General features: G+C 41.6%; 1 protein-coding gene and 1 pseudogene across 5 annotated transcripts in view; one reads left to right on the forward strand and one right to left on the reverse strand.

The window, feature by feature from the left end:
* Positions 1 to 22,059, reverse strand: part of Slc15a2 (solute carrier family 15 (H+/peptide transporter), member 2) — a 34,998-nt gene extending 12,939 nt beyond the window's left edge. Inside the window, exons 1-7 of one of the 5 annotated variants that reach the window (XR_003951808.1) lie at positions 21,556 to 22,059; positions 19,173 to 19,260; positions 18,467 to 18,608; positions 12,499 to 12,591; positions 11,443 to 11,542; positions 9,323 to 9,413; positions 8,965 to 9,042 (exon numbers count right to left, since the gene is read on the reverse strand). Coding sequence is in view for 2 of the 5 variants with exons in the window: in NM_001145899.1 (NP_001139371.1) it covers positions 8,915 to 9,042; positions 9,323 to 9,413; positions 11,443 to 11,542; positions 12,499 to 12,591; positions 18,467 to 18,608; positions 19,173 to 19,260; positions 21,556 to 21,693 (780 nt within the window). In the remaining 3 variants the exon portion in view is untranslated. Of the gene's footprint in view, positions 1 to 198; positions 295 to 8,777; positions 9,043 to 9,322; positions 9,414 to 11,442; positions 11,543 to 12,498; positions 12,592 to 18,466; positions 18,609 to 19,172; positions 19,261 to 21,555 lie in introns of those variants that run through there. The other 4 variants (NM_021301.3, NM_001145899.1, XM_006522428.2 and 1 more) reach the window with 4 other exon arrangements.
* Gm8425 (predicted gene 8425) lies at positions 15,717 to 16,544 on the forward strand (annotated as a pseudogene).
* Positions 22,060 to 23,534: the final 1,475 nt, after the last annotated feature.

The raw sequence follows: 23,534 nt of genomic DNA on the forward strand, positions 1-23,534 counted from the left end.
TGACAAAACCTAGAATCATGTGGGCAGGACCCTCTGAGAGTGTCTATGAATGATTAGCTTAATCAAGCTAACTGAAGTGGAAAGGCCCACCCTACATCAGTAGCATCATTTCCTGGGTGTCTTAGTCCGGGTTTCTATTCCTGCACAAACATCATGACCAAGAAGCAAGTTGGGGAGGAAAGGGTTTATTCGGCTTACACTTCCGTACTGCTGTTCATCACCAAGGAAGTCAGGACTGGAACTCAAGCAGGTCAGAAAGCAGGAGCTGATGCAGAGGCCATGGAGGGATGTTCTTTACTGGCTTGTTCAGCCTGCTCTCTTATAGAACCAAGACTACCAGCCCAGAGATGGTCCCACCCACAAGGGGATCTCCCCCCTTGATCACTAATTGAGAAAATGCCTTACAGTTGTATCTCATGGAGGCATTTCCTCAACTGAAGCTCCTTTCTCTGTGATAACTCCAGCTGTGTCAAGTTGACACAAAACTAGCCAGTACACTGGGCCAGGCCATGACCAAATGCCCTGAGTACTCTCGTGCATCTGATAGCTCATTGCTCTCTGCAGTGTTGTAATGTGGACATAATGTGATCCGCTGCTTCAAGTTCTTGCTGCCTTGACTTCTCAGCCATAGTGGACTGTTACCTGGAACTGGGAGCCAAACTAACCCATTTTCCCTTAAGTTGCTTTGGTCAGGGTATTTTATCACAGCACCAGAAAGCAAAGCTATACCAACCACCATGAAGAAGTTCATTTGCACATTCTTGTATTACACATGGTACTTGACACTATGGGAATGTAGGGAGACAACACACGGCCCCTCCCCTCAAAGAAGGTCACTTAAGCTATGACTTCTCACCCTATATTTCATTACTCATCTTTAGTACCCTATGCTCTAACCACTGTCCTGTCTCACCAAGCAGTTGGCAATGATATAGCCCTCCTTCCTTCCATTCCCCTTTCTACTCTCTTTCCTTTCATCTGCGTGACAGGGTACCTCTTTATAGCCCACTCTGGCCTTGAACTCACTATGTAGCCTAGGCTGGACTTTAACATATTTTTCTCCTGCTTCTTCCTCCAGAGTGCTAGGATTACAATGTGTCACTATATTTGGAGTTTCTATGCTTTATTTGAGGGCTTTTCTTTGCTGTCTGTTCTTTAAATGCTGTTGTACCTCTAGAGTTTAGGTCTTCTTTTTTGCCTTATTCTTATTTTGTTAGAGTTTTCTATTTTCAAAGCTTAATTACTGGCTACACCTTATAGATTCAGATCTGTACCTAAAACCCAATTGTTTTTCTCTGGGCCCTAAAGCAGTATTTCCATATAACTATTTGATGATGTACTTAGATGAACCAAGAGCACCTATAACACAACTTATCCCAAACAAATCCATCAGCATTGCCTTAACCTGTTCATCCTCACTATCTCAATTAATGATTTATTACCAAGCCTGTGGTTCAAGTCAGAACCCTCTATTCGACAGTGTCTCATTTTTTCCCCTGACTTCACAGATCCCATTGTACCAAGGCTTGCTAATTCAGAAGGGACTAAGTAAGCCAAGTAAGGCACTTAGCTCAAGTACAAAATTTAAATGAGCAAACAAGACCAATACTAGCCATGCCTCACCCTTCACTCAATCTCTTCTCCATAGTGCAAACCATTGGGGGGGGGGGGAGGAAACACTACAAAAAAGAAAAACCTAACAACTGTCTCTTTGCTCAAAACCCCTTTTTACTGATTTTCATGGACTAAATTATTCTTTATTATTTTGTTTCTGGTGGCTATTATTCTTTGTTGCTCTCTCTTTTGCTCCAAAGCCTTTGAACAACCATGACATTTCTCATCTAAAGACATCAACCATATCTTCTTTCTATCTGGTCCCTTCTTTGCTGAAGACTGTCCATCCTTGAGGTCTTAAGTGAGAATTTTCTCTGGAGGCAAACCCTTACAACCTCCAGTGTTATTAGACGCGTTCTCACGACCGGCCAGGAAGAATACAACAACCAGAATCTTCCACGGCAAAGCTTTATTGCTTATATCTTTATCGGGCCAGAGTGTAAGAAGCAAGAGAGGGAAGCAAGAGAGAGCAAGAAGCAAGAGAGGGAAGCAAGAGAGAGCAAGAAGCAAGAGAGAGAGAAAAACGAAACCCCTTCTATTTTAAAGAGAACAACCATTGCCTAGGGCGCATCACTCCCTGATTGGCTGCAGCCCATGGCCGAGCTGACGTTCACGGGAAAAACAGAGTACAAGTGGTCGTAAATACCCTTGGCTCATGCGCAGATTATTTGTTTACCAACTTAGAACACAGGATGTCAGCGCCATCTTGTGACGGCGAATGTGGGGGCGGCTTCCCACAGTTCCCCCTTTTTCTTTTAATAAGAGCAAATAGGCCACCCATATTAATGAGAGTGGAGATAGAGGTCAAATCCCCAGTGTGTAGGTAAAGGAGCCATGTACAGGATTAGCTCTTAGGCTCACAGGCTTTTACCCAGAGCAACCCTGACCTGCTCCCGTGTCGTTTTGCCTGGGGGAAGGGAACTAGGACACTGAACCTTCATGAAAGATGACATGTCTCCCTAGAATAGGCTCATATATGCCGCAGAGCCTTTCCATTGCAGTGCTTAGCCTTGCAACTCTCTCGGGCTGCTGAAGCACACTCACTCTATCTCGTGCAATGAGACTAGCCTCGTGAGATATAAGAGCTGAGTGGCCAGCGACCTATTGCCTAAGCATAGATATATCAGGGGAAGCTCCATGTTCTAGTCCTGCAAGCGCCTGGGCAATAACCACCTTGTCTCTCTTAGTTTGGGCCTTAAGCTTACAGACCAATCAAAGAAGCAACACTAATCCACAGCAAAGTGTATCTCCAAATAATATTAATCCCACCCAATTTTTTAAAGAAAGAAAATGCTGAGGAGATCCAATTGGGTAATCCTTTGGTCAGCGACAGGTCCAAGCGCGTGGAGTTGACCTGAAGTCTCAATTCTCGAAGGATCTGTAACATATACTGAAAAAGACTTTTTGACAAATTAGCTGCCCTAGTAAATTTAACATACTGAATGGAAATAACACACAATCCCGGAAACTTTTGTTCACATCCCTGCTGAGTTATTTGTCATAATACATCTAGTTGTTTCTGGACAAGATCTATGAGTTGATTAACCAGCATGAGACCTCTCTGTATCTTGACATTAGCTGAGGCCTGTTCATCTATGACTGTAGTCACTGAGGCTGACAAAGTGTTAATGGTGTCAGTCATCTGGACCTGTCCAGACAGAACCAAGGCTGTCTGAATTAAGGCCAAACCCAGTTCCCAGTTAGTGGTAAAAAAGCAGGAGAATACTTGAGCATTATACATCACCGTCATTGGGAGTGGAAATGTCGACATTATCCCCCAACGCTGCTCTCTCTTTATTATTGACGCCCTGGACATCACCAAGACGAGGGACATTAGTATTCCCTTGGTCAGTCTGGATTTTTCGGGTGAGTCTTTCTGGTACCCAAAATGGGTTGTCTTCATTCTGTGGGAAAACACAGATAGCTCCCCTGGATCTTATCAAGATAGGATCCGGGCCATACCATTTATTATCAAGGACATTTTTCCATTTAACCATCTCATTGGGCCTATCTGGCTCTGAACAATGACGTTCAGCCGCAGTATGGCCATGAGCATCAATATTTAAAAAATTGAGTGTAAAGAGTGCCAAAGACACCGACACTCTTGGTGCTCGGGGTACAGTCTCCTCAAAAGTTCCCCTCTTCTGTTTTATAAGATAGGCTTTGAGGGTGCGATGCGCACGCTCAACAATACCCTGTCCTTGAGGGTTGTATGGAAGTCCAGTCAGGTGGGTTACGTCCATCTGACGGCAGAACTGCTGAAATTTTTGGGACGTATAAGCTGGTCCATTATCAGTCTTAAGGAGTCTGGGTTTCCCCCAAGCACTCCATGCCTCAAGACAATGTTGAATCACATGTGAGGCTTTTTCTCCAGTTAACGGAGAAGCAAACATGATGCCAGAACATGTGTCAATGGACACATGGAGATATTGAAGTTTTCCAAAGGAAGAAACATGTGTAACATCCATTTGCCAGACCTGTAGAGGTCGAATACCGCGTGGGTTAATTCCCACATGAGGAACTGGCAAGAACTCACAGCAGCTTTGACATTGAGTAACAATGTCACGGGCTTCTTTTCTTGTCAAGGAGAAACGACTGCGTAATGTTTCAGCCGTCACATGAAAATTGTTATGAAAATTTCTTGCAGCCTCTACCGGGGATGATAGGGCAGCAGCCACCACTTTAGTGGCCTTATCTGCCAAATCATTTCCCAGAGCCATGGGGCCAGGTAGGCCTGAATGGGCTCTAACATGAGTAATATAAACAGGAGATCTTCTAGATAACAAAACTAATTGTATCTGCTGAAAAATATTGGCAACTCTACTGGAAGGCTTAATCACTCCAGCCACTTCTAAAAGATTTACTGCATTTACCACATAATAGGAATCTGACACAATATTAAGGGGTTCTAAAAAGGTTTTTAAAACTTCTAAGACCACTAAACATTCTACCACTTGAGGTGAATTTTCATTATATTGTTTGGATACCACTTTACCATTAGCCACATAGGCACCTATGCCAGTTTTTGATCCATCAGTATATACCACAATCCCATTTTTAAGTGGGTTTCTTACTGTTATTTGTGGAAACACAACAGATTGATTTTGGGCAAACTGTAAGATTGGATGTTTTGGATAATGGTTATCTATTTTTCCTGAAAAGGAGGTAACTAAAACTGCCCAATCATTAGATGCGGCTGCCAAGGTTTGAACCTGTGCAGCGGTATAAGGTACAATTAAAAGATATGGACTTTGCCCAAAGTGGGTGATTGCTGCTTTTAGGCCTTTAAGGGCAAGCTGTGCAATTGCATCAGGATACCAATCTATTATTTTAGCTGGGGATACGTTTGGATGGATCCACAACAATGGCCCATTCTGCCACAAAACTGCAGTTGGCAATTGTGCTGTCTTAAAGACACACAAACTGAAAGGCTGCGAATCCTCAATACGTTGTAATTGTGCATTCTGTAAGGCTTTTTCCACTTTTTGTAAGGCCTGGTTAGCAGCTAGAGTAAGAGTCCTAGGGGAGGAGATATGAGGATCTCCTTCTAAAATACTAAACAAAGGCCTTAACTCAGCGGAAGGAATCTTTAAAAAAGGTCTGAGCCAATTAATATCTCCCAACAGCTTTTGAAAATCATTTAAGGTATGGAGGTGATCTCTTCTTATCTCTACCTTTTGGGGCACAATCTTATCTGGGGACACCACAGAGCCCAAGAATTGTCCTGTATCAGAAATTTGGACCTTTTCTGTGGCTATCTGTAGACCCCACTGACTTAAAGTTTTAAGTAGAAAAGGATATGCCTTTTGTAGCATGGTAAGGTCTTTATGGCACAGGAGGATGTCATCCATGTAAAGGAGCAAAATTAAAGAGGGGAACTGTTCCCTCATTGGCAAAAGAGCTTTTTGCACATAAAGCTGGCACATTGTAGGACTATTGGACATCCCCTGTGGTAAGACCTTCCATTGATACCTCTTATCAGGTTTAGCAGAATAAGCTCTCTGACCCGTTAACAAATCAAAAGTCCACTCTCTCTGCTCTGGAGTTAAAGCAGCAGCGTTTGCTCGGGCCTGCGCCTGTGCCGCCTCCTGCCACAGAGCTCGCCATTCCACATATTTGGCCATACTAGGGAGAGCGGCTTTTGCAATCATTTGCCAGTCAGCAGGCGTTAGTGCCATACCAGCGAGCCTGTCTAACTGTACCAAGGTAAAATTAGCATTGGTTCCGTATTTACGAACCGACTCGGCAATTTCCTTAATCTGTACGTATTCTACCGGAGCGTGGACACGCCCACCCTCGGCTCCTTCAAAGACTGGAAATGCCTGTTCTATTTTCTTTTGTTCCTCTCGGGGAATGAATGAGTCTGCGCACTGCCTCTCTGCGCACTGCCTCTCTGCGCATTGCTGACGCACTACGGGCTGACGCACTACGCAGGGCGGGGACTCCGCATAGGGCGGGAGTGCACCTGGTAGCCGATTGCCCTGAGGCCAATTAGCAAACTGGCCTTCGCCAGCCGCTTTTGGCTTTTTTCTTAAATGACTAGTTAGCACTTTACTTGGCGGCTGGTATCCTTTTCTTTCATAATGAGCCGCTTTTTTCTCCCAGTCTGTTTCTTCAGAGCACAGGCTCCTTCTCCTAGAGACCTCCGCTAATCGATCTTTTTTCTTTTCTTTTTTCTTTTTCTTCCTTCTAATCTCTCCCCAGGTATTCCTACCTGACCTTAACTTTTCCTCGGGTTCAAGACCCTTGGAAAGGCCTGTATACTTACCGTTTCTCCTTGCTCCTACTCTCTCTCCCCGCTTTACTTCTGATAGACTGTCCTGAATTTCCTCTAGAATTTTCAGCCCTATCTTAACCACTATATAACATGTGAAAAGGAACAGAAGGGCTTCTAACACTAGAAAAAATTTAAGGCCAAACATAACTTGTAAAGCCATTTTCCACTTTACTTCTGATAGACTGTCTTGAATTTCCTTAGAAAGTTCAAGATCAGACTTACCTCGTTCCCCAGCTGAAAAGTTCTGAATTCATACAGTTGAATCCTTCTTAACAGTCTGCTTTACGGGAACCTTTATCACCGTCGTTCCCCAGCTGATGAGTTCTGAATTCGGCAGTTGAATCCTTCTCAACAGTCTGCTTTACGGGAACCTTATAACCTTGATTCGCAGTTCTGGTTCTGAAATGAAGTATCCCTCCTGCGCCAGTCCGGAGTTTTTTCTCGTCCCGGAATTCGGCACCAATTGTTATTAGACGCGTTCTCACGACCGGCCAGGAAGAATACAACAACCAGAATCTTCCACGGCAAAGCTTTATTGCTTATATCTTTATCGGGCCAGAGTGTAAGAAGCAAGAGAGGGAAGCAAGAGAGAGCAAGAAGCAAGAGAGGGAAGCAAGAGAGAGCAAGAAGCAAGAGAGAGAGAAAAACGAAACCCCTTCTATTTTAAAGAGAACAACCATTGCCTAGGGCGCATCACTCCCTGATTGGCTGCAGCCCATGGCCGAGCTGACGTTCACGGGAAAAACAGAGTACAAGTGGTCGTAAATACCCTTGGCTCATGCGCAGATTATTTGTTTACCAACTTAGAACACAGGATGTCAGCGCCATCTTGTGACGGCGAATGTGGGGGCGGCTTCCCACACTCCAGAGTGCTTGTCAGAAGCCCTTCTATGAGCCCCATGGCTCTCTCTATACTTCCCTGGTTGTGATATTGACTCTTCTATACGGTTCTATACGGCAAATCCTATTTGCTTTTTTCTGGATTGCTTTCTCAGTGCTATATAAATTCTTTGAGGATATGAACTTTATAACTGTCTAAATCACCAATATGGTTCCAATCCCTAGCACAAAATCTATTACACAGGAAGTATTATGACCACCACAAAATTCAGCTGCTGACTAACGAGGACAGACACCACCTATTGAGCATTATAATTCCAAAGTCTTTTTTGAGCTTCCTAATTGTTTTAATATCTAATTAAAAACCTAATTGTTTTTATATTATTACTGGGCAGTGATATAGAGAAGCTGCCATGATAATAATACGTGTAAAAAAAAAAAAAAACCAAGAAAGTGCTTGTGGAAAATATTTAGCACTGAAGGGAGAAGGAAGCAGAGAGTCCTTGATCATGGCTCTCCCGGAACACATTTGTTTGGAATTGGGAACCGCATTACTTTCAGCCTTTCTGGTAGAAAAGAATCAGACCAAACACTGAATCTCTGGGCTCCCTCTCCTCTGTTGAGCTCTTTATGTGTTTGAACTGGATATAGTCCAGAGGGGTGTCACCCAGAGGCTCAGAGTGAGACACGTTTCCAGGTCAATGACTAGAAACAATCACACCCAAGCCTCCCCTTAGGGCACTTGCCTAAACTAACAGGCCTACATGTCCCCCGTCTTTTCCAGGACAAGGTTCTCAGTGCTAAAAGAATGCCACTTGATCCAGGTTGCATTACTTCCTGACTAATCCAGCTCCTCTTTAATTCTCTTTGTTCAATGGGAAATTCTTGGGAAGCTTTGCAGAGCAGATGGGGGGGGGGGGGCTAAACCTGGAAGCTTCTTTGAAATGCCCAGGCAATCAAAAGTAGCATCTACTTACCAGAAAAATAAGTATTGGATAACACAAACTAGATCGAGACAGAGGTTGAATTATCTTAGTTCCTTCCTTGCATATTTCAGCAATAAGCAATGGGCTTCAATCCTGACTACACATAAGAACCACTTAAGAGTGCCAGGCCTTGGTGGCACACACACTTAATCCCAGCACACAGGAGGCAGAGGCAGTTAAGGGGGTGGGGGTAGGGGTGGGGGTGGGGTAGGGATGGGGGGGTGGGGAGAGTCATCTGAGATATTTAAAACCTTTAGTCACTCGAACTCCTGATTGGTAATCCTACATGTACTCCAAAACTTGTTTTTTAAAAGGCTTCTTTGAAATTTATTAACTATGTGACTATAGCACTTAAAAAGTGGTTTATGGGACTGGAGAGAAGGCGCAGAAGTTAAGAATATCTGTTGCTCTTTTAGAGGACTTGGGATAGATTCCTAGTACCCACATGGTTGCTTAGAATTGTCTGTAACTCCAGTTCCAGAGGATCTGATGCCCTCTTCCGGCATCCGTGGGCACTAAGCACACATGTGATACACAAATATATGCTGACACACAGATAATAAAAGTTAAAAATTTAATTTCTGACCACCATTCATAATTTATCTTCAAACCCAAAGGGAAACCACTGCAATGAGGCTTGCCTGATAGGGTTAGTGGAAAGGGTGCATGGAAGAGTAGAGTCCCTGCATGATGCCTTCTATGTGGCAGGGATCAACGGCTGTTCACATCCTTTTCCACTCCACTCACCAAGTGCCAGCACCATGAGCAATCCTGGAATCCCAAAAGCCAATGCATAGCAGTCTTCGCCAAAACACTTCACATCCCCTGAGGAAAACAGGAAGGGAAGAGTGATTGTGACTCACGAGTCTGCCATATTTTACTCTATAAGGTCAGGCTCTTGGTGTACGCATAGCTATCCTCTCTTCTTCCCATCATCTACCCCCATAACCCTTCTTTTAAATCAGACCAGTTGAAACTAAAACAACTTCTCACATACTTATAAGCCCATAGGAACGGAGAAGCTGGACCACCTGAAGCTGTGAATGGCTTTTTGGTTGGCCAGCATAAAGCCCTACACATGCAGTCCCATAGAAAGAATCCTAACCTCTTAGCATGGGTGTGATGAACATAGAAATCAAGCTCCCTGCATTGATGGAGAGGTAGAAGACCGAGAAGTATCTAGTCCGTGCCTCTGCCTGCAATGAGACAGATCATCAGGGAAATGTCACTCCACCTACCCCATGTTAACAGACATACAAAGCATCAAGTTCAGATTGTGCTACCACGGCATGAGCGTCTCATTAGCTCTCTAATACAGTGGCTGATTGACCCTAGACGGCCTTCTAAACTCAATTACAAACCCTTTAAGACCTGGGAAAAGTGATCAACCTGTCCTTAATACCACTCTTGTGTCTTATACATATTTATTATATGAATTTATTTGTATTAAATATCCATTTATTCAGTGTATTGTGAGTCTCTTCGGGATATAAATTTTATTCTGTAATATCTAGTACCTAGAAAAAATGCTAACATATATTAGACAATAAATGTTTATTGCCTGTATTAATTAGTTAATTAATGTTAATTGACTTCATTAATTAACTCCTTGAGTTAATGAATATATTTTGTGAAGTATATGGTAGGACAGTGTAGTGAAGCTATTATTGATCTAGGAGGAAAGTATAACTCAGGTTTCAGGGAGGATAGATCTTCCAGACGGTACAAAAGGGAATCCACTGGCCTAGAAGTGGTTTGCAGAAACTTGAGGTTGAGTTTGCTCTAATCACTGAAATATGTCTGTGGGCCTGCTACTAAATACAACCACTTTCAAGTGAAGTTTTTAATAAGTGATCTATTATATAGGGTGTACTTCATTCTAGCACTTCAGCTCTTCCTGGCGCACTAGAACAATCAGTCCTTCCCAGGCTCAGTTTGCGGTGTGTGTTTTGCTCCTTCTCCTTCTCATGTGCATGGACTTTCGCTCTTCTAACTCTTGTAGCTCATTGTGCACAGAAGCTGATCTGCCAGAGGTCTGTCATTTCCCCAGTGTCGGCCAGCAATTAGAATCCATGGATCCCAGAATAAAGTGTGCTGGATAACCCAAGTAGTCTACACGGCAAGAGAAGCATAGGAAAAAAAGACACACAGACAGAAAACAGGGGCAGGGAGAGATAACAGACCTTGCATTATAGAGAAAATTAAGGAGGGAAGGAGAAGCACACATACAGACTAGGGAGTGGAGAAACAGAACCAGGATAAACAGCTACGGGAGAAGGAATAGATTCATGAAGAATAATATGTGTGTGTTTGTGTTTATTAAAAATGAGAGATTTATAAGTATTTAGTAATTCAAGAATAAATTGTCCCCTGACCATTTGTCATATTTCTCAAAGGTGCTCATCTTCATTTTGGTCATATATTCCCCCACCCACCACTGACAATGGGAAATGTTACGAAGAGATCAGCCAGGCAAATCCATCTATAAAATGTAATTCTGTTTCATTGCAACTGGTCATTCTGCCCTTCACAAAATTATCTCTGTATTATACTTCCCATTCCTAATGTACTCACCATATTCATTCTTAGGTACATCAAGTGAAAGTAAAGTCACTGTTTCCAATCCTATGTCAAGTTTTACCTTCCATGAAGCAAGCACCTAACTTCCTATAGCTTTCACTTCTTGGGCTCAGATTTAAACACCATCCTCCCCCCAGTATTTATGGATAGCTGTATATGATCATCTCCTTGAGTTTTGTTTGCTCATTTGCATTTTGTTTTGAGTCAGCATCTTGTGCCTCCTGGGCTGGCCTTGAAATAGATATGTAGCAGAGGATGACCCTGAACTTCCGATCCCTCTGCCTCCATCTTCCAAGGACTGGGATTGTAGACATGGGCTCCACACTCAGTTTGTACCTTGCTGGGGACTGGAATGCAGGGTTTTGTAGATGCTGCACAAGTACTCTACCAACTGAGCCACATCCAAGCTTATCTTATTCATTCTCTGTGTCCTCAGATTTCAGCCTTCCATCATATGACTTGTCCACCTCCCCCTGGGTACTTTCCTTTAACTGACCTTTAGTTTTCTCTTAGCACAGAACTAAGCTCCCTAGACTGGACTTGATCAATAGGATTACCTCCGTCTTAGCAAATGGCTACTTGACAGGTTCCCCATTCTGATGCTGGTTACACACTCTTGAAATACAGAAATAAGAAGACCCTTACATGTTCCTCTTCAAACTGGTCTCCGCCAAAAGCTGCCACACAGGGTTTGATACCTCCTGTTCCCAGAGCTATGAGACTCAGGCCAACCAATGATAAGATTCTGAAAGGGAGAGGCAAGGATGCTAGAACCATGTTGATACTAAACCAATTGTAGAGATGGGCTACAAAAATACACAGGAGAAAAACAGATATTCAAAGATAATGTCTTCTTATCACATCTACCTTGTGGATCCTTCCTACTTGCCGTTATTCCAAGAACTACTCATTAGAACTTATCATCTTCACATTTGAGACTCTGCTAAGAATTGTATTGCTTAGAAGATTCAGTGCATGATAGTTTTATTTTTCCTTTGCATGCGTCACGTGGAAGAAGGAACTGCAGGGACTCGGAATCTAGCACACCAGTTTTTAATATCTTATTTTTGCAATTCAGGTGAAAAATTTTATGGACTCCACTCTTGTATATGCTTACTAACTACAAAGTAAAATATTGAAATTTATCATAATAAGTAGGAATGGCATCAATAAGTTTTATGGAAAAGTGAGAAGAAGGTATTTGGTGTTTATTACTTTTCAAATAAAGTAAAAATATTCAACTCAGAGTGTGTATATATATGTGTTATGTGTGTGTGTGTTAAATTGGAGATATATATATATATGAGACAGTAAGATGGTAATATATAGAACTACACATGCATAGATATACCCCAAGTTTTGGCTATGACTTCTCTAATATAAGTGAATATATAAGTAAATGGAGGGAAGTATAAAAGGTTTTCTTACTTTCAAGTGCATGAAGAGTTTTTATGAAAAGTATACTAATTGGCCATTCTATTTGTCTTCAAATGTTTACCTAATAAAAACTAAGACTTGATAATGTAAGAAAGGGTTCTGTTACTTGTAATCCTTTTGATTTTAATAAGTTTGTCAGTAAAATTATATAAAATAAAGGAGAATCTCTGGTATAAGATGGACAGCTACCTGTAGTGGCTCTCTGAGACATGTACCTGCCTAAGGTAAGGAAGGCAGCTCAGTGGGCTCCATCATTTTACTCACGTATGTAGCATTTTTCCTCCCAGTATTGGTATGGCACCCAAAGACTTGAATACATGGCCAAGAACATACACCAGGGACAGATAGATGATTGTCCTGTGAAGAAAGTCAAATCAGTCATCGTATTATTCGGAGATGTCAGGGTTCACTCTGTTCTTGTAAACAGAGGAGGAGACTGAAGTGGAGGAGGAGAGAATGAACTGGGAAACAGAAACAATGGCAGATGGCTTACACAAAGGAGGGAAAGGGAGTGGGACTCTTGATCGGTAGCATCTGCTCAGAAGGCGCAGATGTTTCTTTCTGGTTCTCTTCCCAGATCTGCCGTCTGCTCAGCTCTGTACACAGAGCGACCCTACATCTATACAGACCTGACAGGAACTAGGTGGGTTTGCAGCAAGCACAATGAAGTTTCAATCAGTAGAACAAGATACCTCCCCTTGCTCTTTTTTTCTCAAGAAATGCCTCTTAGCTCTGGGGAGCAAGAGGAAAGATGAACGCCCGAGTAACTAGAAGTGCTAATACAAAAGACTTTCAACAAGCACTATGATGTAAAGAGAGTCAAAGGGATTTTAGGTTCAATCTGGGTAACGTGGACACTTGGGCTAACTGTAAACCCCAGGATGATTTCCACATAGATAATTTACCCAAAATAGGGAAGTACAAAGGATTTAAACTGCCCAGCCATAAAAATCATGCAATTGGTAAAAACTATATGTTAAGTTATTTTTTCCAATAGACTTGAATAGCAAATAAGTAGCGCATTATGGAATTCCAATAAGAACATATGTAGAGCTCTACACACTTACATGACACAATATTGCTTATACTCCCTATGTGTATTATCATAAGCGGAATAGATACAATGTATATTATCATATAAATGGAATGCTAATGATATAATAAGCCCTCAGAATTATATAGTTGGTATTTATCATTTTAAAGTGTTTTATGTTAGTGTCAAATACAAAGAATGCAACGAAGGTGCCAGGAGGTGCCAAGAATCTTGACTTGGAGGTCCCTCATTCTAAATTTAGTCTTCTTAAATTAGTTTTCTGGGGGTGGAATCCTTATTGAAATAAAAGGAAGAACTAGAAATAAAGGCAATAAAAAGAAAGGGAAAGAAAACTGGTTATTACAAACCTCAAGGAGATGACAATCCTCAAATTGTCAGCGAGAAACAAACTAAATAGGGCTGGAGAGATGGCTCAGTGGTTAAGACCTCTTGCTATCTTTCTAGAGTTTGAATCCCCATCATATTTGGTAGTCCACAGAACCTGTACCTCCAGCTCCAAGCGACCTGATGCCCCCTCCTTGCCTCCACAGGCACTCACCCACATGTGGCATTGTCTCACACATACAAACATACACATAAAAAATAATAAAACTAAATTCTTAAGAACTTCTTACACAAGACTTGGGGATTCTGGGTGCCCATTTTCTCTTACATAGCTTGGATTCCAGGACAGTAAGCAAAGAAAGGCTTTTAGCAGTTGTTCAGAAAATTGTTTCTTGAATGTTTAAATAGTCTTCCTAATGTAAATATTATACCTCCAAGATAACACTGAAAACACACACACACTCTCTCTCTCAAGGGGAGGCAGTTAGCACAAGCATAAAACAGAAATAGGAGATAAGACAGAGAGATAAGAGGAGGGGGCAAGTTTGAACATAGAAGTATTCCTTTTCCTCCATGGAGACAAGGCTGCCACCTCAGGTTTTAAAAAGCAAAAGAGGCAGTTTTTTAAAATCAGGAATCAAACATGGCAGCGTGAATAGCAGATGTATTTCAGTGGACTGCGGCCCTCACTCTATTTGTGTATGAGGCTCTCCCATTTATGTACACACACACACACACACACACACACACACACACACACACTACACAGGGAAAATTAGCCAAGTGTTTAAATCATCCCCTATCTAAAGGAGACATCAAGTCACTCCCCAGAGTCTGCTGTTTAAAACAAAAACAAGGTCCAAAGCAAATAAAAATCTTCTTCATTACTGTGTACCCCTGTTCTCAGGCTTGATGATGCTTTAGTTTAGATCATAGTACCTAGAAGGCTCAATTATAGAGAAAAGACAACAGTGAAAACATTTTAGGTGTCCCTTTTCAGTTTAGCGACGATGCATATAAAGCCAAAGTGGTGGCAACTGATGGCAGCTGGAGTTAGGATTGAGGAGGACAAACGTGCATGCTGCTGCTGCACACTCAGAACTCGGAGGATGGCATAGTTGATTCAACGTGGGGACATGAAGCTAGGATAAAGAACAGCCAACGTGAACAGAAATATGCAATTATAAATGCATACTGGCACTTAAACTCCAGGTTCCAACACTCCGAGTGGCTGTCTGCCTATAGCTGAACTTGACACCTCCAGACTTGCTAAGGGACAGTCAAGTCTGTGGAAAGGGAAAGGGGAGAATTATCACTTGGTAGAAATATGACAGTTAGGAAAGAGCTAACTAGACAAAAAGCAAAAGTTGAGGCCCAACCCAGAAATACAACAGTAAGAGAATGAGGAAAATATAGAATTAGAGAAGGCAGGGAAGATGAACAGGATGAATTACTGAGTGAGTGGGTAAGAATCTAGACAGGGACATGTCATTTGTTAACAGAGTCATCACTACTATCCTGACAAATTTCAGTAGAGGTAAAAGGTGATTTGTAGAATTTCCTGTTGAAACTACCATGATTTGCTCTCATTAAAGCTATTTGAACTCTAACAATGTGAAAACATAATACAATGTGAAAACATATTACGTATAATTTATCTCCTTATGCTTGTGATTATTTGGACAAATAAGAGATGGTGAATAAACACTTAAATTTGGATCAGACTGAATCAAACAGTTCTTTTTCATTGAAGTATACTTCTCTGTCATAAGAAATGATGATAGAGAGAAAATGGCTAATATATAGATGCTTTCTGAAAACCGTGGCAGTGGTTGAGAGAGAAAGAAAATAGGAAAAGAATTCAAGATTTTTGTTTGATTACTTGAAAATACTAGAAGCTTGTACATGATTCCAGTACAGGAAAAGATTCTAACTCTGAGAGAGAATTTGAAAACTAGAGAAAGTAGTTTAGGTAATGATGATAATTCTGTAAAAATTCAAGACTTTTGGGTTTGTGTAGTTTATGTAAATTACACTTCAATAAAAGTAAGTTAAAAAAAAAAAAAAAAAAAAAACCTCAAGCAAGATTGAGTTAAGAGTACTCCTCCAGCAGCCGAGTAGGATGCCCAAAGGGAAGAAGGCCAAGGGGAAGAAGGTGGCCCCAGCCCCCCGCCGTCGTCAAGAAGCAGGAGGCCAAGAAGGTGGTCAAGAACTCTGTTCGAGAAGAGGCCCAAGAACTTCAGCATTGGACAGGACATCCAACCCAAAAGAAATTTAACGCGCTTTGTCAAATGGGCCCGCTACATTAGGCTCAAAATACCTCCTGCCATTAACCAGTTCACCCAGGCGCTGGACAAGCAGACAGCTACTCAGCTGCTTAAGCTTGCCCACAAGTACAGGCCAGAGACAAAGCAAGAGAAGAAGCAAAGGCTACTGGCCCGTGCTGAGAAGAAAGCTGCCGGCAAAGGCGACGTCCCAACTAAGAGACCACCTGTCCTCCGAGAAGGAGTCAATACAGTCACCACCTTGGTGGAGAACAAGAAGGCTCAGCTGGTGGTGATTGCCCATGATGTAGACCCCATGAGCTGGTGGTTTTCCTGCCTGCCCTGTGTTGAAAGATGGGGGTGCCCTACTGCATCATCAAGGAAAAGGCCAAGCTGGGGTGCCTGATCCACAGGAAAACATGCACCACTGTTGCCTTCACACAGGTTACCTCGGAAGACAAGGGTGCTCTGGCTAAGCTGGTGGAAGCCATTAGGACCAATTATAATGACAGATATGACGAGATCCGTCGCCACTGGGGAGGCAACGTCCTGGGCACTAAGTCTGTGGCTTGCATTGCCAAGCTGGAAAAGGCAACGGCTAAAGAACTCGCCACTAAATTGGGTTAAATGTACACTAAGTTTTCTGTACATAAATATAACTACAAAATCAAAAATAAAAAGAGTACAAGTGAATAGCATTAAGTTTCATCCAACATATTCAGGAAGCTATTGTTCACCAAATCCTAAAATTTTACTTCTTCAAACTCAAAGGAAGTTATTCTAAAAATATAAGTGCATCATCAGCACTGCAGAGTAAAGGAGGGAAATGGTGTATTCTATACTTAAATGACTAGATCATGGCTTGTTTTCTATTCTCGGTGTAATTCCAGTCCATATGTAATGAATCCAATGACTGATACTGCACATATAACAAATGTAGCCACTTGCCCACCATGCCTCTCTGAAGAGACTGCATTTATATGTTCACATATGTGAATATATGTGTGCATGTGCATACATACACCAAATTAAGATGTAAATCGGTGTTCACAGTTAGAATTCTGGGTTGGTGAATTTCAACTGTCAACTTGACAAAACTAGAATCCCCTGGGAAGAGAGTTTTAATGAGGAATAATCTAGATCTAGTTGGCCTTTAGCCATGTCTGTGAATGTGTGTGTGTGTGTGTATCCTGAATGCCAATTGATGTAATAAGACACAACCCACTATAAGTACAGCCATTCCTTAGGTCCTGAATGTATTAGAGGGGAAAGCTAGCTGAGTTAAAGCAATCAGGGCTGAGTTTATTCTCTCACTGCTCCTGGCTCAGGGAGAGATATAATTAGCTGCTTCAGTTCCTGACTTGACTTTGCCAATAACTTAGGATTGTAACACATATAAATCTCTTCCTCCCTGTATTGCTCTGTTTGGTCAGGATATCTGTCATAGCAACTGAAGTGAAACAATGACAAGTTCTATCAAAGTGTGGGTCTACAAACACAATACCACACAGTCAAACTACTTCAGGAAACAATACATACTTACCTTTTACTTGGAGACTTTACAGTACATATTAACCCTATTGGAGACTAAAACAAGTTATGCACTTAAGGAAACTTTTTTTTAATGTTTCCAAAACAATGTACAATTTTTCTATACTAATTTTACCATACAAGCTTTTATTTTCCCACATAATTAATTGTATCTTATATAGTCACATTTTTAAAAGAGTATACTTTGAGATCAGTTAACTCAGAAAAATCCACAGATGGCAAATCCACATTACTAGATAATAGATACCAAAAGCTTATCTTTATCCCATGAGGATAATGTTATAGAGGCCAATTGTGACTTTATACCTCGTCTGCTGCTTCTATTTTTAGGAACAGGAGAACTGAACAAAATCGATTATTATTTTTAACTTGTAACATCTTTATTAGATTCTAAAGAAGGAAACAACAGAAAGACAAAGACAGTAAACAGAGATGGTTTGGAAGTCTCTGAAAAGAAAGGGCAATAAGATACTGAAGGAGGTAGAACAACCGAGTCTGGGCCAGGAATAGTGGCACACGCCTTTAATCCCAGCATTTGGGAGGCAGAGGCAGGCAGATTTCTGAGTTCGAGGCCAGCCTGGTCTACAAAGTGAGTTCCAGGACAGCCAGGGCTATACAGAGAAACCCTGTCTCGAAAAAACTAAAAAAAACCACCAACAACAACAACAAAAAAGAACAACCGAGACATTGTGGGGAAAGTAACAAATAACCAAAGTACTTCTCTAAAAATAGAAATTTACCAGCAAGTCACAACCTTCACCTCACTGAGATAAACTAAGGTTTAGTCTTCAGCTACAGAAGACTAAAGGAAGATCTTAAGGGGGAACTGTGGACTAAACGGACGTGAAAACATTGGGAATGAATGGAAAGAAGTAGATTTTCTCTGCTGTCTGTCGTGGAGAGGTATGTATCTGACAGAGCCATGAGTATTTACTTGTTTCTGGGTTTTGCTACATGACAAGAGATTAGGAGCTCTGGGTAATTTTCTGGACAGTGAGCGTGTGAGGTTCCTGAGGCTGTGGCCTGCCATTGTCCTTACTTGAATTTTCCCAGCCAGGAGTCAGCAATCGCTGCTCCCAAGATGGGGGTGAAATAGCAGAGGCTGCTGAAGGCATGGTAGACAGATGTGGACGTGTCTTCATTCCAGTGCAGGAAGTACAGGAAATACAAGGTCAACACAGCTGGGTGGAGAAGGGAGAAAACAAATGGGAGACACAATAAGATAGATGCATTAAAATGATTCAAAATAGATTTGATCTCTGGGTTCAACAGGTGACCCCGGCCTTTGGCACTGCTATTAGAGAAATAACTGGGTGATGACTGCCAGGCAGTAGAAACAGGACCCATGGGAACAGTGAAAGTAAATGAGGCATGCTGGCTACACAAATACAAAACTCATCCCTTCGATCTCTGTGCACCTGTAGCATCGTTTAGACGGTGAGAAGTTAGCACAGTGCTTCCTACGGCCCTTCCTCTCCTCCTTCCCAGCAACAATACGGCTCAATGGGGCTTACAGGATGAGGGCTTTCTCTACTTGTGTTCTTATTAGCTGTGCATTGTTCCTAAGGGCCTTTTAAAATCTTAACCAACATGAGTTATTAAATAGAATTTTATGAAGCATTTACTATCATGGCCAGAGGAAAGGATCAGTTTATACCGAGGCAGAAATGATTGGACAAAGTGCATGAAAGGAGGCCAGGCTGCTATAAACACAAGCAGAGAAGGCTCTGGGGGCACAGAGTTACCTTTCATGCCATAATAGGAAAATCGCTCGCAGAATTCGTTCACCACAATGAAGGCGATGCTGAGTGGGTAGCTAGAGCCGAAGAGCTTCTATTCAACGAAAAAGCAAACGTAGGCGCATGAGCACTTTCCCCATTTAAACTACATGGTTACTTTACAACTAAAATATATCTTCAAATGTACGTATACGAAGAAGCCCAACCTCCCACTAAACTCCACCTCCCGCTAAGCTCCACCTCCCGCTAAGCACCACCTCCTGCTAAGCTCCACCTCCTGCTAAGCTCCACCTGCTAAAATTTCTGCTGGCTCCCAATAGCATCTCCATGGGGACCAAACCTTTAACATAGTTAGTCTCATTTTGCCCAGGCTGGCCTCTGCTTTAAGATCTTCCTGCCTTGGGCTCCCAAAGAGCTCAGGTTGCTGGTGAACCCCACTATGTCCGGATAAACTCATCCCTAAATTGTTGTCATCAGTTATCACAAAGCAGTGGTCTCTTCATAGTGTTGTCATACGTTGTCATATGTAGTGGTCTCTTCATACGTTCTCATGCTAATCATGCTTATATTACTGGTGTGGGGGGTAAAAAGTTCAAATCTTACTTCATCCATTATTAATATGGGACGAGCCAGACATTCCTTGATCAGAACACGCTCACCTCCCCACAGTATCTTAATAAAAGCCTATGGCTCTAGGCAAGAGGATGATCATAATTATTGCTAAGAATAAATTGAAAAGATAGCCTCAGGAGCACGTGATATCCAGGCAGTCAGAGCCAGATGTCACACTCTCATTTAGCTCTACTACAGGGACTGGCTGGTCCCATCTGCCATGGTCACCATTCTGGGGGAAATCTTGACAATCTGATGACTTCTCTTTCATGGTTTGCAAGACCCAGGCATAGAGTTCAAAGTGGTGGCCAGGCACTCCTAAATATAAGCCGATTGGTCACCTTAACTCTGGGAAGAAAATTCTGAAATCCTATGAAATTAAGTGTCCACCTTTCCTACTAGTATGCTTACGTAATGTTTCCTTTTAAATTGTATTTGTATTTATGTACATATGTGTTTGTATATGTGAGAGCCTAAGTATGTGGGTACCTGCAGAGACCAGAAAAAGATGTTGGATCTCCTAGAGCTGGAGTTATAGGTTGTTGTGAGCTGTCTGACTTGGGAACCAGGAGCCAAACTCTGGTCTTTTGAAAGAACAGCAAGTGCTCTCAACTGCTGAGCCATCTCTCCAGCAACAAGGTTTTCATTTTCAAGCTGTACATAAGAGTAACTGTGCTATTTCATGCATTATGTAAAATAGTAAATATCACATTTTATTTTAAATCTCTTTCTACACAATAGCGCCACTAACGTGGAAAGGGGACAAAGATCATCTATCCTTTGAGACATTCAAACATTAACATGAGATTTATATTACCTCTTATTTCACAGGTATGTACCTCTCTAACCACCCTTAACAAGATATGATAAACTATATATAAAAAACTTAGTCTGCCTTTTACCCATGTGGATATGAATAAATCACCTTTCTATATACATGTTACTGCATGATAACAACTTGATTGAAAGATGCACTGAGTTGAAATTATTACCTTTGCAGCTCTCATCCTGAGAACTATGTAACATAGAGTTTATTTAACATTAGCGGCATACACTCTCACTGATTGGATTAACATGCAATCCTTACTGAAGTGACACCAGTACTCCGCTCTGTGTTTCATTTCTGTTACTTCAAGGAAATCAGAATCATACTGACCTCATGGTTGATACTAAGAACTCAGCAAATAATTGGTTATTATTACTGTAGCCTTTCTACAAAGAGGATTTTAATATGATATGAGAATCGAACAAGGCGATACAATCGGAAGTGCTTTAACGAGTACGAAATACAAAATATTATTCTTTGTTCCTCTATCCAACCTCCCACTTTAAAGTAGGGACACTTAGTAACAGAGAGTGGGTCTATTCTAAAGCTTTTTTGGTGTCCAAAAAAAGAAGGCTCTGCACACAAGGGAAACTAAAGGCTGAGTTTTGGTATTGGTAAGGAAAGAACAATCACACACAGTTCTCCAGACAGGAATGCTTGCCAAGTCTCCCTGGACATTCAAAGTGCTTTTTCTCCCCCAGGGAATATGCAATGAAACAGAGCAAAACTCTGGGGCCCAACTGAAAAAAAAAATCTGGCTAACCCACCCTGTTGCTTCCTTCCCAAAACAGAAGAGTCTAGAATTAATTTTCAGGTGAATTCTAATTCCATGAAAGCAGTAGTTTTTCTGCTCTAATACAGTTCAGCACAAAGTTCCAACAGCCAACGAGAAACTTCAAAAGACTTCCGTATGCTATTACTGTCAGAGACAAACCGAACTTTGGGACTCACCGGAGTTGACTTCTTTGGAGGGCTTGGAGGTCCAGGCAGCATCTCTTCAGTAGAGACAGGTGAAAAGAGCGTTTCCTTGGACTCATTTTTCTGGAAAGGATTCATGGCTGGCTCCTTACTCTCTCTCTCCTCAAGCATTTGGCTTCAGTAGGCAGCTAGGACTGCTGCCAGCCTACAGTGAAAAGGGGGACTAGGGGGAGGAGGGATAGCTACAGCAAATAGGTTTAACCCTGTGGGTGTCAGTTTCAGTGGCTGCCTGCCTTAGAGCAGAACTTGAAGCTATAGGAAAAGAGAGGGGCTGCACGCTGATTGTGCCAAAGGTAAGGCATGGGGAAGTAAGAACAACACGTCACAAGTCACGAGATGAGAAGAAACAGTGCTAGAGAATCGATTAGGGTTATCTGTTTGAGAAAAATACCTCTGCAAATGAGGACTAGATAGTACTCAAGAATGCAGCATCTTGGCTAGGCATACAGCTCAGTGGTAGAACATTATGCCCTGCAGGTCCTGAATCTGATTTCTAATGGCATGTGGGGGTGGGGGCGGGAAGAATACAACAGTGTAAACACAGAAGGCTGATTTCAGATTAATAATATCTGCCATTATTGGGCACTTATTATGTGCCATGTTAATGTATATGCGTTATTCATATATGTATGCATGCATACCTTTGGTTTTCATACATTTTACTGCTATCTTTATTATACCACAATTATTGTTCCAAGAAATCAGGAAACTTATCTAAAAATCACAGGGCCAGTAAAGTGGCAGATCTGGAATTTTCACTATGCAGAAACAGATAGGAAAAGCAGAGACAGGTATCAGCAGTCAGTCGTGCAGGTATGGAAGCCACAGAAGTGGAAACGCAGGGAGGCTAGGAAGTCAAAATGCTGTGAACAAGAAGGAAAGTCATCACAGAACTGAATCTGAGAATAAGAATGATCCGGGCTTAGGTTTTCAACATCATAGCATTCAGCTAGAAAATCCTGTAAGTAAAAAATACAAGGTTAAAGAAAATGACAGGGAAAAGAAGAGTTGGTAATGGCCCTTGCTAAAGTCGCTTTCTGTATTTTCAATTTATCTCTTCAAAAATCAGTTCATTCATTCATTAAGAAATAAAATTTAACATGTGCAAAAAATTATGAACCAGTTGCTTTCTAGGTATTATTGCAAGCATTAAATGTTCTTAACTTTCAGTGGATTTTATTCCGACGCTAGAATACTATACTCAGTCCCTTGTCAGACAAGCAATTGGAATACACATTGTGACAATAGATACATTATACCCTACATTGAATTGAATGTATATAAAATTGAAAGTGTAGTACTATATATCACTGATGTAAAAGCATTGGCTTTCACTGTGACATTTCCACACATGCGCGTCACGCGGTCTGAATGAACACAGTCTCCTTGCATTTCCTTCTTTCTCCCCTTGGTGTGTTACTTTTGCTAATCCAAAGAGGTAAGAGAAGCACAAAAGAAAGGGGGAGATATTGCCAAAGGCTACAAAGGACATTTTCTGCACCTTGGGGTTACACCCTGAGCACTAACCCACCAAGTCAGGCAATGTCAAGATGAGTGATTTCATTGGCGAATGCAAGAGAGGAAACTGAGAACGAAGAACAAGGAAAAGAGGACAATGTAGGGGAAGGAATATGAGCAAATTAAAATTCATACATATATGAAATTTTTTAAAAATGCATTATTTTCTATGTTAACTAAGAAAATAGTAAAATGAGAAGTAGGGGGAACAGGATAGAAAACTCTATGGCCTTATTTCTTGCAAAATTCGTACATTATCCGTTTGAATGACTTTTCAACAAATGAACCTTTCCCCCCCTAAACTTTAACTTGGACTTTGACCAGGTTCTCTCAGGTTCTATTGTAGTTTTCATCTATTTTCTCTTCCACCAACCTTTACCCAAAGAATAATCCCGTTTTACTTCTGCCTGGAGCATTAATGATTAATCTGTAGT

Source organism: Mus musculus, chromosome 16, assembly GCF_000001635.26.
Source record: "Mus musculus strain C57BL/6J chromosome 16, GRCm38.p6 C57BL/6J".
NCBI lineage: Eukaryota > Metazoa > Chordata > Mammalia > Rodentia > Muridae > Mus > Mus musculus.